The 14,371-nt window shown below is 37.7% G+C and overlaps 1 protein-coding gene across 2 annotated transcripts in view; it reads left to right on the top strand.

Annotated features, from left to right (window-relative positions):
• LOC102492345 (NEDD4 binding protein 2 like 2) overlaps positions 1–14,371 on the top strand; it is a 113,446-nt gene that overhangs the window by 9,205 nt on the left and 89,870 nt on the right. Inside the window, exons 2-4 of one of the 2 annotated variants that reach the window (XM_006158442.3) lie at positions 6,752–6,826; positions 13,133–13,221; positions 13,673–13,749. In XM_006158442.3, coding sequence (XP_006158504.1) covers positions 6,775–6,826; positions 13,133–13,221; positions 13,673–13,749 — 218 coding nt within the window. In that variant the 5' untranslated portion in view covers positions 6,752–6,774. Of the gene's footprint in view, positions 1–6,751; positions 6,877–13,132; positions 13,222–13,672; positions 13,750–14,371 lie in introns of both variants that reach the window. The other variant, XM_006158444.3, reaches the window with a different exon arrangement.

Below are 14,371 nucleotides of genomic sequence, written 5' to 3'. Positions count from 1 at the left end.
ACACAAGGACCATTTACGACTCAAGCCTTGGATGTTTTTCCTAGCAATGTAGGTTACAGATTTTATCAGATTCTTATACCCTATTCATGCAAGGAGGCAGGGAGATTCAAAATATGTTAGGTAATCTACAATTCTTGAACTTTAATTGATTTCACCAAAGAGTATATTTTCAGAAAGAAGTCGCTGACTTTACTATTGGCAAAATGTCTAGAGTTGATCAGAGATAAGAACTAATTGAAGCACTTGTAATAATTTCTTTTCTTTTTTTTTTTTTTTGGAGAGGTTTTCGCTATAGGGCGCGTGCGCTGGCCAGACAGACAGAGACATAGAGACAGAAAGCGAGAAATCACCACCCCAGGGGGGATGGTCACGCCGCAATCCCTTCTCCATTCTCCTCTTGGGATCTTGGGCATGCACGCACACGCGCCCGGTGTGAGTTTTAAGTCACCAGGTCCAGGACGCAAACCGCGGTCGACTACGTGGGAGTCCAGCGATATAGCCGTTACGCTAACTGCTGGTCCCCAGCACTTGTAATAATTTCTTGTAGCCACCTTGAAGAGTAGCCTTTTTCTTAACTAGCAAGACCACTTTAGAATATGAGCACTTGATCAAGGTAACTATGCTCAGATTGTAGCTTAAGTCATTCATGTGATCACACACTGGACTTCAGTGTTTCAGGGCATGTTACAGTCATCATTACATTGGATATTCTTCAAGTCCACTCATCTGGATTGTAAGCAGAGACCCAAACTTGGCATTTTTCTAATTAGCAGTTTGTCCAATGCCCATTATGATAAAAATAGCTAAACAGTAGTCGTCCCTTACTCTCAGTTTCACTTTTTGTGGTTTTAGTTAGCTGAAATCAATTGCAGTCCAGAAACATTAAGTGGAAAATTCCAAATAATTTATATTCACACAACATTTATTTCAGTGTATTATTACAGTTGTTCTATTTTATTATTAGATATTGTTAATCTCTCGCTATGCCTAAATATGTTTAACTCTTATCATAAGTATGTATGTATACATGTATAGGGAAAAACAGTATCTATAGGGTTCAATACTATCTGCAGTTTCAGGCATCCCCTAGAAGATATGGAATGTACCTCAGTGTAGAGAAAGGGATACTATTGTAATTTGTTGACTGCCTATAATGCAGAGGCAGTATTCTCAGAACAGGTAGGTCTTAATTTCTTATTTTATAGATGAAGATACAAAATGGTTCCATAAATTAATCCCATGTCACACATCTTGTAAGTGCCAGAACTAGAACTTTTAAAGTTCAGGACTAACTCCACAATTAAAACCATGCTGCCTCTAATATCGTAAGTGTCCAAGACAATGAATTTGCTGATGATTCTGAAAAAGACAGGATGTAAGTTTTGGCCATTGCATATTTATGAGTAGTACAACCAAATAAAGTAAAGAAGTCACTTTGCCTTCTGTTTGAATTATTTTATTTATTTATTATCATCATAATCTTGTTTATATTACATATAACTTTACAGTGTATTACATTTCTTTTTTCCAGAAGGAATACCATGCATATCAGTCAATACAGAGATGTTAAAATCCCCATTTCATCATCTAATAGCTTTTCATTAGCCTTCTGTTTGAATTATAAATTTATTGAAACTGACCAAAACCCCAAAGACATTTGTGTGTGGATTTTGATAAGCCATTCTTAAGTTCCTTTGGCTTATGAATGTAACAAGGACAATTTGAAGAGGTTTACAACAACTAGATATATATGTGTGTGTTTTTTTAAGAATTATTCATTCTATTATTGTTGTTGTTGTTGTATAATTTGCTATAGGGCATATGAACTCACTAGGGATAAGGGGGGGAAAGCAAGTTGTGTGGGAGTCCAGGACCTTAACCACCATGCTACCTCCTGGCCCTGAAAATATATTTTAAAAATGTTATAATTAAGGGACCAGTGGATAGCATAATGCTTACATTGCTGGACTCCCACATAGTCGACCGTGGTTTGAGTCCTGAACCTGGTGGCTAAAACTCACACCGAACACATTTGTACATGTGCCCAAAATCCTGAGAGGAGAATGGAGGAGAAGAAATGCAGTGTGGCCACCCTCCCTGGGGGGGGGGGGGATTTTATACTCTCTGTCTCTCTGTCTCTCTCTGTATCTCTGGCAAGCTCACCTACCCTATAGAAAAAAATCTCTCTCAAAAAAAAAAAGAAAACTAATATAATTAAAACTTTGTGATAATTGGCAGAGAGCAAACTATATTTGAGGATCCAGAAACCTACATGTAAAAGAATTTAGTATATGATGAAATGGCATTTCCATGGAAATCGCATTCAGTAAGAAAAAAAGGTTCAGTAAATGGTAATAGGATATTAGATGATCAGTCTGGAAGAAAATGTTTAAAGTTCTACTTTACATTACTCACAAATAACTTCTAGATGTATGAATAATTAAAACTAAAAGTAATCCAAAAGGAAATATAGTTGTTTTTGTTTTTTTTATAATTTAAGGTGGTAGGCAAACTTGAGATCTTATATCCAAGGTGTCAGAAGTAAGAGAACATGGGGCTGGCAGGTGGCGTGGTGGTTTAAGGGTGCTGGACTCCCACATGGCTGACCTCATTTTCAGTCCTGGACCTGGTGGCTTACTTTCTTCACTTAATGTCTCTCTCTCTCCTCATTCTCATTCTCTTTTACTCTGTCCCTCTCTGGTCAAAATCAAACAAATAAGTAAAGTAAAATAAAATAATTCTTTCAAAAAGAAAAAACAGAAGTGAGAGAACTTGAGAACATAGTTTATTGTCTACTTTTAAAAACTATTGTTGATGGGACCAGCAGTTGGTGTAATGGCTATGTTGCTGGACTCCCACGTAGTCGACCACAGTTCAAGTCCCAGACCCAGTGGCTTAAACTCACGCCGGGCATGTGTGCGTGTGTGCCTAAGATCCTGAGAGGAGAATGGAGGAGAAGGGATTGTGGCATGGCCATCTTTCTGGGGGGGGGGGGGCTGATTTCTTTCTCTCTCTCTCTCTCTCTCTGCCTTTCTGGCAAGTGCACGTGCCCTATAACAACCTGTCAAACAAACAAACAATAAAAACTATTGTTGATACTTAAATAATGAATAATGAGCCCCCTACTGATGTCCATGCCCTAATTCCTAAAACCTGGGCATATTTATGTGCTGAAAGGTATTGTGCACATGTGATTAATTAAAAATTATTGAGATGGAGATTATCCTGTATTTTCTGGGTGGGCCCAATGTTTTAGTAAGCAGAAGATAGGAGGATCAGTCAGAAAAAGATGTAAGGACAAGCCAACGTCAGAGAGGAGTGGAGATGCTACAGGGCTGGCTTTGAAGATGGCAGAAGAGCCATCAGGGTATGAAGCTAATGTTTAAAAGCTGAAAAAGATGTAGCCTGGTGAATAAGGAATGCAGCAAGATACCACATAGCTGACTGTGCTGTTCAATTCCCAGCCCGGTGGCTTAAAAAACACTGGACACTGTGCGTGGGTCCCTAAAATCCAAAATCCAGGAAGGAGAGATGGGGGAGAAGGGATTGCAGTGTGACCATTTCCCTTAAGGGGTGGGGAATGTTTTCACTTCTTTTCTGTCACTCTTGGCAAGCTCATGTGCCCGTTAGTGAGAAGAGAAAAAAAGCTGGAAAAGGCAAGGAAACAGATTTAGTAGAAGGAATAAAAGTATCCTACATCTTGTTTTTAGCCTCGTGACTCTCATTTTGGACTATGGACCTTCAGAACTATAACAACATAAGTTCATGCTGTTTTAAGTCACCAAGTGTGCAATAATTGATAGCAGCTGTACAAACCAATGTAAAGAGAGATGGAGATTTTTTTTTTTTTTTTTGCTCTCCCTTTTAGAGGAGATTTCAGTAGGTCTCTTTGTTTGTAATTCAAGGAGTGTTTAGAGAGTGAAGTGCTCCAGAAAGTGCTCCAGAAAAGGTGTTTCAATCTTGGTAGTATAGAAAAAGAACTAGTAAATAAGTAGGTAAAGGATTAAAGAGAAGTGTCTGTTCAGGTTTTTTTGTTTTTGTCTTTTAATTCATTTCTGTTTTTAAATATACGTGGTGTATTAGTGCACTCAGTAAAGACGTAGGTAAGAGTTCATGAGAAGTGTCAGTTTTATATAATTTTTTTGGGGGGGGAACCCACTTTTATTTGCATGTGGTATATTAAAGAAAATTAGCCCAATCTCAGAGGCACAGGTGATAGCTGCTACTCTCCAGTGCCAGAAGTCTCATGGGTTTGGACTTGAAATGTACCTCGACACGTGTACAAGAAGATCCTAGCTGGCTAGAGGACTGGGAGAAGGGGATTGCAATATGACAAGACCCTGTCATGGGCACACCTCCACCCTTATTCATGTGCATGACCTCTCTCATAAGAGTAATAAACTAAAAAAAACCCAAAAACACATGTAGTTCTTAGGAATTTTAAAAATAAACTATGAAAATGAACTCTTTTGTAGACCTTTTCTGGGAACAAGGTTCACCTATTCCTTACTAAGTAGGAAGTTACAGATCACATCAGTTATTCATGGCCATGTATCAGATTACTCAAAGATTTAGTTTCACATTTTCTGTAGATCAGGAATCTTGAGTATGGTTAGATGGGTACCTCTGGTTTAAGGGCTCTAATAATGCTCTGATCAAGGTATTGATTAGGGCGGTGTTTTGGTCTGAAGCCTTGATTTGAGGAGAGTCTTGCTTTCTGAAAGCTCTCACAAAGTTCTTAATAGGACTTAGTTTCTTGTGAACTATTGGGTCGCCTAAAAAGTCATGCCACATTTTTTGCATAGAAAAACAGAAAAGTACGTCATGACTTTTCCAACAATCCAATATATTGCATTGAGGTCCTCAGTTCCTTGTTGGCCGGAGACTGAAGACCTTCCATTCACAAAGATGATATCTGAATGTCTGACACTTTTGAGTATAATTTAATGTCATGTTATTGATTATGATTAAAATATCTTTTTTTGGTTATTGAAGCTTTAGTATAACTTGCAATATCATGACATTTCTGTATTCTAGATTATCTCTATAAGCAAATAAAATGCCATATGTGCTCTATGGATGTATTTTGAAAAATCAAGGCTGCTTAAGAAGAATAACTTCAGTACCCCAAAGAAGTAAACAACCCAAACTATTAATTTTCGTTTGACTTACTTGAAGTAACTTGAACTATAATCTCTAAGTGGAAATACACATTTAAAAATTGTCTTGATGCATGAAATTTTATTCAAAAAAACATATAATTTTACTGAGGGATGCTGAAGGAAGGAAAGATAACATGCTTGTCGTCTTTCTTTCCCCTCCCCCCCAACTTTTTCTTTGTTAATTTGCCAGAGGGTATGTGTACTTGCTGGCCGGAGGGAGACAGGGAAAATGAGAAAGCACCTCCTATAGGGATGGTCATGCCTCAATCCTTACCTTTTGTGATTTGGGGCACTCATGTACATGTGCCTGGGAAATACCAGGTCCAGGACTTGGCTAAATCGCCGTGTGGAATCACCCAAGCCACCGGCTGACTGGTCCATGTTTGTCATCTTTATAGATATAATCCTGCTTTTTAACTTTTTTTTTTTTTTTTTTGGAGAGGTTTTTACTATAGGGTGCGTGTGCTCGCTAGAGAGACAGAAAGCGAGAAATCACCCCCTGGGGGGATGGCCACGCTGCAATCCCTTCTCCTCCATTCTCCTCTCGGGATCTTGGGCATGCACGCACACACGCCCAGCGTGAGTTTTAAGCCACTGGGTCCGGGGCGTGAACCGTGGTCAGCTACATGGGAGTCCAGCGACATAGCCATTACGCTAACTGCTGGTCCCCATAATCCTGCTTTTTAATAGGAAGTATTCTTGAATCATTCAGGACAATGTTCTTTTACTGTCAATCCTTTCTTTTACCTTTCATCTACCACCCCCCAAAATTACAGAATGTTATCTAATTACCTAATGATTGAGGGAGAGGAGAGAAACAAAATACTTTTTGTTGTTATTGACTCCCAATCATTATTTTATTGCATTACCCCTTTCTCAGCATGTCCCCAATCTTTTTCATGAGTTACTGAGTTATGAGAATTCTCAAACACTCTGAATACTTGTTAATCATACTGCTTGAAAATTTAAGGTGACATCATACTTTTAAAACAGCTTGATTATTGACCACTGACTTGATTTGAGAGTTTTTCATTTAATTATTTCAGTTAGTGATTTAATTTCTTTTTCAAAACTTAAAGTTTGATTGAATTTTGGAAGATCACAACTTCTTTCATAGCTGGAAGCCTCAAGCTATTTTGACTCACTTGAACGTCTATACATGTTCGTGCTTCAGTGGAAATGAGTTTATTAAAGCTATCTTGGGTCTAGTGTGTTTTTTCCTAAATTGCTTAGGGTTACTTGCTTTTTAGGTTACTTATTGTAAATTGAAGTAATTTTAGATACCAAATACAAATATACTTAAGTTAAAGTGTGCATAATTGTCTATACAATTTTAAAGTTTGTTGAAGAGTGTTTTGAAAAGTTGCAAATACAACTGCTGCCTGTGAAAGTTTTTTATACTAACTGTAATTAAGTTTTAAGTAATTCTTGAAATTTGAAAGCTTTTTAAGGTTGTTTAGCTCTTTTGTTATTGTTTGTAGTATGCTTACAGGTAAGTACCAGAAATTAATTTACTAACCTTTCCTGTGATTTATTTCTGATGGTTGTAGATTTTATAAATGGACCTTTATCATTTCTTTTGTCAACAGAATTCTGCTTGGTCAGAGTCGTGATGGCATTGTGTTCAGCACTGATGACTATTTTCGCCATCAAGATGGGTACAGGTATAATGTTAATCAACTTGGTGATGCTCATGACTGGAACCAGAACAGAGGTTTGTTTTGGGCCAACTCTCCTGTGGTAGAATATTTGAGTAGGAGTTAGAAGACATAAGTTTTATTCTCAACACAGACTTTTTATCAGCTGAATGACTTTAGCAAGTCACTCAAATATCTTTAAGACCCAATGTCTATTAGAGGTAGTGATAATTATACTTGCCTTGCCTGATCAAGATTGTTGTGCAGGGAACCAGCAGTTAGCGTAATGGCTATGTCGCTGGACTCCCACGTAGTCGACCGTGGTTCGTGTCCCGGACCCGGTGGCTTAAAACTCACGCCAGGCGTGTGTGCGTGCGTGCCCTAGATCCCAAGAGGAGAATGGAGGAGAAGGGATTGTGGCGTGACCATCCCCCCTGGGGGATTTCTTGCTTTCTGTCTCTATGTCTCTTTCTTTCTGACGAGTGCACGCGCCCTATATCAAAAACCTCTCCAAAAAAAAAAAAAAAAGATTGTTGTGCAGATATGAGAATTTAGTAAAAACATTTTGTAAATGGTAACTAGTGTACTAGTATAAGCTAGTGAAGTAGAAATATGGGATGTTTTACTAGACTTTATTTTGTACCACATAAATAAACTCAGAGAATTCTGATATTATTGTTATGTATTCCCAAAAGTTATTTCCCTTGGAATAATGCTAATGTCTAACTAAGGCTTTAATACATTTTATAGAGGACATGGACCAATTTATTTTGATCACAAACAGTGATTCTGAGCCCTGGCAACACATTTGAATCACTTGGGGGCCTTTAAAAAAAAACATATGCCTGGGCTTCAGACTCAGAGATTCTAGTTTGATCTAGAATTGATCTGGAATGGGACCTAAGCACTGCTTCATTGGTTTTTTTTTTTTTTTTTTCTCTTTAAAGTTCCCCAGATGATTGTAATGTGCAATCAGAACTGAAAACTATTGATCTAGAATTATCTAAGTAAATGATTATAATGTAAGTTATTTTTTAAAAGGTGAATACATTGATGATTAAATAAGTGGCTTTAATTATGAAAAATTATAAATCTAGATTAGAGAGAGTATAATGAATCTCATACATTTATCATCCAAGGTTATGGTTATCAAGTTTTTTTTTTTTTTTAAGGTTTTTACCATAGGGCACATGCCACTCTCCAGAGGTAGATAGTGAGAGGAAGAGTGAGTAACCATCCCGAAAGAGGTGTGTGACGACATCATAATTCCTTCTCCTCCATTCTCCTTCTAGGATTTTAGGCACACACTCATGCATGTACATGCACCAGCATGATTTTCAAGCCATGAGGTCCAGGATTAGAACTGTCCGGCCATGTGGGAGTCCAGCACCTTAACCACTATGCTGCCACCTGGCCCTGGTTAAAGATTTTCATGTAGGAGCTTTATCTATGCTTTATGTTTTTAACACCCCACCTTTTAATTTGCTGAAAAAAAATTTTTTAAAGAATTATTGTATCTAACTTTATGTATGTATGTATGTATGTATGTATGTATTTAATTTGACCAGAGAGGGACAGAGTGAGAGAGTGAGATGGAAAGTGAGAAAGCAAGCTGCCAGGTCCTGGACTCAAACCACAGTCATCCATGTGGGAATCCAGCGCTCTTAACCACTATGCTACCTGCTGGCCCCTGTTGAAGTATTTTAAAAGAACTTAAAAACATTACGCTTTAGAAATTTCTAATTAACCCCACACCCCCGCAAGTTTGTGATAGGGTACGTGTGCTTGGTTGAGAAAGATGGGAAAGGAGGGGGTTGTTCATGAGAAAGCACCCCCTAGGAAAGGATACATGCTATAATTCCTTCTCTATTCTTCTCTTGGGATTTTGGGCAGGGCAGTGTGTTTTTCAAGTTGCTAGGTTCAGGACTCAAACTTGTTAGCCATATGGGGATCCAGCCACCTTAATCACCACTCCACCTGGCTGGCCCATCAAATTAACCTTCTTAATCACGTTTTTTTTAAACTGCAGTGCTATTACACATTTAAAAGCTGTGTGATGCACTGTTCCTGTGCATCAAGTAACCTAGTCTATAATTGAAATTCCTCTACGTCTTAGATACCTTTTCATAATTGCTTTGTTCGAATCCAAACAATCCCTTCAAATACATTTAGTTTTATGTCTTTTTTAACTATGTTAATTCATAGCAGTATCTACTCTTTTCTCTCATATCATAAGTTTGTTTGTTTGTTTTTTTTTTTTTTTAGAGAGAGGTTTTCGCTACAGGGCGCGTGCGCTCGCCAGACAGACAGAGAGAGACAGAGACAGAAAGCGAGAAATCACCCCCCAAGGGGGATGGCCACGCCACAATCCCTTCTCCTCCATTCTCCTCTCAGGATCTTGGGCATGCACACACACGCGCCTGGCATGAGTTTTAAGCCACCGGGTCTGGGACGCGAACCGCGGTCGACTACGTGGGAGTCCAGCGCCATAGCCATTACGCTAACTGCTGGTCCCTCTCATATCATAAGTTTTTACAGGAACTATCATAGATAGATCATTTATCCATGTTCAATATTTTATAGTTGTCTGTTTACTTCTTGATGGTAACTATTTAACTTGTTCCTCTTCTGTGTTTTCTATAAAGGGTTGTTATTTCTAGATGGAAGCTTGATTAGGTTCAACCTATTTTTTTCTTTTTTGAGGGGGACAAGTTGATGTTTGATTGCTCCACTCTTGGCCTGATAAGATTGATCTGTAGCTTCAGAAGGATAACCTCCTTCTTCCATGATCAAGTTTCCTATCAATCTTTTATCTGTTTTTTTTTTTTTTAATAGTGGATTGTTTCCTGAATCAGTTTTTAAGAGTTACAAAGTGGAGTTTTTCTTTTTGTTTTAAGTCTATTATTCCATCCATGTGTAGTAGCTAGAATTCTTCTGTAATAAAGAACTTCCCCTCAGACTAAAAGTACCAAGGTACAAACTAGGGTTGCCCTAAATTACAATATATACAGGAAGAACAGTATAAATGCTTTTCTTTCTAATTGTCAATTAATATTTTTCATTTAGCTTTATTTATTATTATTGTTATTTTCCAATTTGGCCAGAGAGAGAGGGGAAAAGAGAGAGAAAGCAAGAAAACAAGCTGCTAAGTCCAAGACTTGTACTGTGATCAGCCATGTGGGAGTTAAGTGCCCTTAACTACTACACTACCTGCCAGCCTCCTGATTGTCAATTTTTAGAGTAAGAAATTTCAGTGAGGATATTTTTGAGTACAAAGTTTTCATTTTGTTACAGTCCATGGTTTCACAGGAATGTTTCAGTGTCAAATAAATATGATTGTAAGAGTCTTATTATAGTTTTACGACACTATGATTTCTCCACATATATTAGAGGGGTGGCATAAAGATCTCAAGAATATTTAATTTTCAGGGGCCAGCAGGTGGCATGGTGGTTAAGGCGCTAGACTCTCCTATATGGCTGACCATGGTTCGAGCCGGACTTGGTGACTTGCTTTCTCACTTTCTCTCTCTGGTCAAAGTTTAAATAAATGAATGAATAAGTAAATAAAATTGAAAAAATAGTGATTATTTAAAAAAAATAGTTTTCATTTTTTTAATGAAATAGAACATTACTGCCCAAATAAATAATGATGGTATTGCAATTCCAAAAGTGTTTGGAGTTACTGGCCTGAAGTTAAAGGCGAACAAGATTATGTGGTAAATGGAATAAATGAAGACAATGGGCAGAGCGAGTATACCGTTGATGGACTGAGAAAATTTTTGTGTGGGACTTTTTTTCTTTCATTTATTCATGTACATGTGATAGGGAGAGAGAAAGGAAGATGAGCATCCTTTGTAGGATTGTGGCCTCCCTGTTGTCTCCTTGTTTCAGTCCTTCAGCTCTTTGGAACTTGGGCACTTGCACATGCCCTGTGTGTTTAAGGCAGACTGGGCAGGACCTTCAACCCATAGTCACAATGAGAGATCTAGGCAGTCCTTGAGCAGCATGTTACTTTGTGCTGGTGTTTGTCTTTTACTGGAAAATTTGATCACTATTTATGATCGGAGATAAAGCAGTGGGAGATAATAGCAACTTGGTGTCAGTACCTTGCTTGGTAGCATTGGTAGATAACACCTATTTATGATCCAAATTCCAAGTTTCTTTTTGTATTTAGAGACATCTCCCAAATATATATTCCACCATACTCATTACTTCTTAACTAACCTTTGTAATTCTGTCTTTTCTAGATATCTGTATAAATGTTTCTATTATGTTGAACTAACTGGTTTGAAATCTTTTTGTATTTTTTTTATTATTATTATTGTTTTGTTTTTTGCTATCGGGCATGTGCGCTTGCTAAAGAGAGATGGTGAGAGGAAAAGTGAGAAATCCCCCTCAAGGGGAATGGCCATGCCACAATCCCTTCTCCTCCAGTCTCTTCCTGGGATCTTGGCACATGCACATGTGCCCAGTGTGATTTTCAAGCCACTGGGTCTGGCACTTGAACTGTGGTTGTTCGTGTGGGAGTCCAGCACCTTACCTACCATGCCACCTGCTGACCCCAGTGATTTGAATTCTGAATCCCAAGAAGACTTCCATACCCTTGCATTTTACCTCAGCCTTTTAAATTTTTTCAGGGATTCTTGATTATTTTTCATGTCTGGTACACTTAATGATAAACATTGCCATCATTAACCGTGGCTCATTGTGACAGTGATTCTTATGGGGAAGAGATGGCACTGGGATAGGGAGATGTAGTTTAGAAAAGTTCCATTTTACCTCAGTTCCCACTTTGAGAATCATAGTCTTGACAATTATCCATAGTCAGTTGAATAGTAATATTTAGCTACTTGGTATATAAAGTTTTGCTTTATATTATAATAATGATAAATCTATTAACTTTTTTTTTTTTTTGAGGTTTTTGCTATAGGGTGCATGTGCTTGCCAGAAAGACAGAGACAGGAAGCAAAAAATCACCCCCCAGGGGGGATTGCCGCACTGCAATCTCTTCTTCTCCATTCTCCTCTCAGGATCTTGGGCATGCACACGCACACACGTGCGCCCGGCATGAGTTTAAGCTGCGCCCGGCATGAGTTTAAGCCACTGGGTCCAGGACTCGAACCATGGTCGATTACATGGGAGTCCAACAACATAGCCATTACACCAGCTGCTGGTCCTGATAAATCCATTAACTTTTAAATTTTTTATATAAGCCTTTCTGATTTCAGAAGCATAATTTATGGTCGTTGTAGAAAATTAGAAAATACAGAAGAATGTAAATGCAAATATTCCCACCGCCTACAGATGAACACTTTTAGTAAATATCCCCAGCTCTCTCTCTCTCTTTTTAAAGAGAGATTTTTGCTGTAGAGCATGTGTGCTTGGTGGAAAGACAGAAAGTGAGAAATCACCCTCTGGGGATATAGCCACCTCATGATCCCTTTTCTTCCATTCTGCTCTTGTGATCTTGGACATGCACCTGGTATGAGTTTCCATCCTCCATGTCTGGGACTCAAACCATGATTGGCCATGTGGAAGTCCAGTGATGTAACCATTATGCCAGCTGCTGGTCCTCCCAGCTCCATATTTTGACCTAAATAAGATCATACTTAATTGTCATCTTGTAACTTGCTGTTTTCATTTAACAATCTCCATCTTTTCATGGCAATAAGTTTTTACCTTTTCTCATTCTCAGTTCATATTCAGATCTATCTTGTTCTTTTATCTCCTATATATATTTTTTTTTTTTGAGAGATTTTCACTATAGGGCGCGTGCGCTCGCCAGACAGAAAGCGAGAAATCACCCCCCAGGGGGGATGGTCACGCCGCAATCCCCTCTCCATTCTCCTCTCGGGATCTTGGGCACGCATGCACACGCACCCGGCGTGAGTTTTAAGCCACCGGGTCCGGGACGTGAACCGCGGTCGACTACGTGGGAGTCCAGCTACATAGCCATTATGCTAACTGCTGGTTCCCCTCTCCTATATTTTTCATAAATGTAAATTAGCTCTAGAATGAAAGCTTCATTTGCTGTAAGTTCAACCAAATTCCCCCAAAATGTCTCTATGGCCAGTTTGTCAAAACTAGCATCTAGTTTAGAGTATACATCTGGTAAGAGGTTATGTATCTAAATTCACTTTAATCTACTGGAGTCCTTTTATTCTTTTTTTTTTTTTTTTTTTTTCCCCTTTTCTTTCAGGGTACTGACTTAAGATTGTACAGTTTGGTTTTAAATACAGAGATGTTATGTTTTTAATAGTGAATACTTAAGTTTTATTTTTTGTGTATTTTAATCTAATATGTTTTTGTTCTTTAATCTTAATTTTGTTTCAGCCAAACAAGCTATCAATCAGGGGAGATCTCCAGTTATAATAGACAACACTAATACACAAGCTTGGGAAATGAAACCATATGTGGAAATGGTAAATATGAAATATGAGAGAGTTTTCATTTTTTGTTCTTTTCATTTTTTTTTAATTCAATATGCTAAAATTTTGGTAACTGTGATCTTTGCTAATAATTGTGCTTGTTTTCTAAAGAGATTTGTTCATTTGCTTATTAGTTTTTAAAAAACTGGAAATGGTGCTTATGAAAATATATTTTGTTAATTTTGTGTGGACTTGAGAATGGTAATTGGAATCTAGTTAAAGATACTAATTTTGTGTGGACTTGAGAATGGTAATTGTATTCTAGTTAAATATTCTTAAAATTTTTACAAGCATTACTGTTTTGTGAAGTATTTTTTTTTTTAGTTGAGCAAACTTAGAAGTACTTAGAAGTATTGTCTGAAAGAATTTTTTATCCATCTATTTTCTTTTTACTTTAAGAAGTATTCTCTGGGTTTTTGTTTTTTTTTTCCTTTCCTTTGTATAGGCCATAGGAAAAGGATACAGAGTAGAGTTTCATGAACCTGAAACATGGTGGAAATTTGATCCTGAAGAATTAGAAAAGTAAGGCACTTGAATTTTTGTTGAATCTTTACATATTTTCTTACTTTTCTCTTTTATATAGTAATTTGTTTCCTAGCATTTGCTTGTTACATCTTTGCTACATGTGAATAGGGGCTACTGATTTTTTGTTAATTAAAATATGGAACATTGTTAGGGACATGGACTTGTTGAGGAGTCTTGATTTGTTAAATTCTGTTAAAATTTTCTTTACTAAGTATGTACATTACTTTTTCTTATGTGAATTCCTATATCATTTTCATTTATTGAATGCTAGTGTGTAGGTCCAGGGTATTTTGAGGGTAAAATTAGGATTTTTCCTGCTAATTTTTGGCTAGGCCATTTCTTTACATTGTCCTTACCCCTTAATCTTCCTATGTTAAGGCCCATCACCTTTTCTGCTTGTGCTTTCATGTTGCTCCCTCTTCTATCTTTGCTACTGCATGTCCGTAATCCTATACAAAGATCCTTAGAGTCGGTGTGTTTTGGAATTTAGAATTTTAAAAAAAGGTTTTAAGAGATAGTATAGTACTTGGGACCAGCAGGTGGCATGGTGGTTAAGGCGCTGGACACTCCCACATGGCCGACCATGGTTTGAGTCCTGGACCTGGTGGCTTGCTTTCTC

This window comes from Tupaia chinensis, unplaced genomic scaffold, assembly GCF_000334495.1.
Source record: "Tupaia chinensis unplaced genomic scaffold, TupChi_1.0 Scaffold000597_1, whole genome shotgun sequence".
NCBI classification, from domain to species: domain Eukaryota; kingdom Metazoa; phylum Chordata; class Mammalia; order Scandentia; family Tupaiidae; genus Tupaia; species Tupaia belangeri.
Note: the sequence above shows the minus strand (reverse complement) of the source record. Positions and strands in the feature narration are given on the sequence as shown.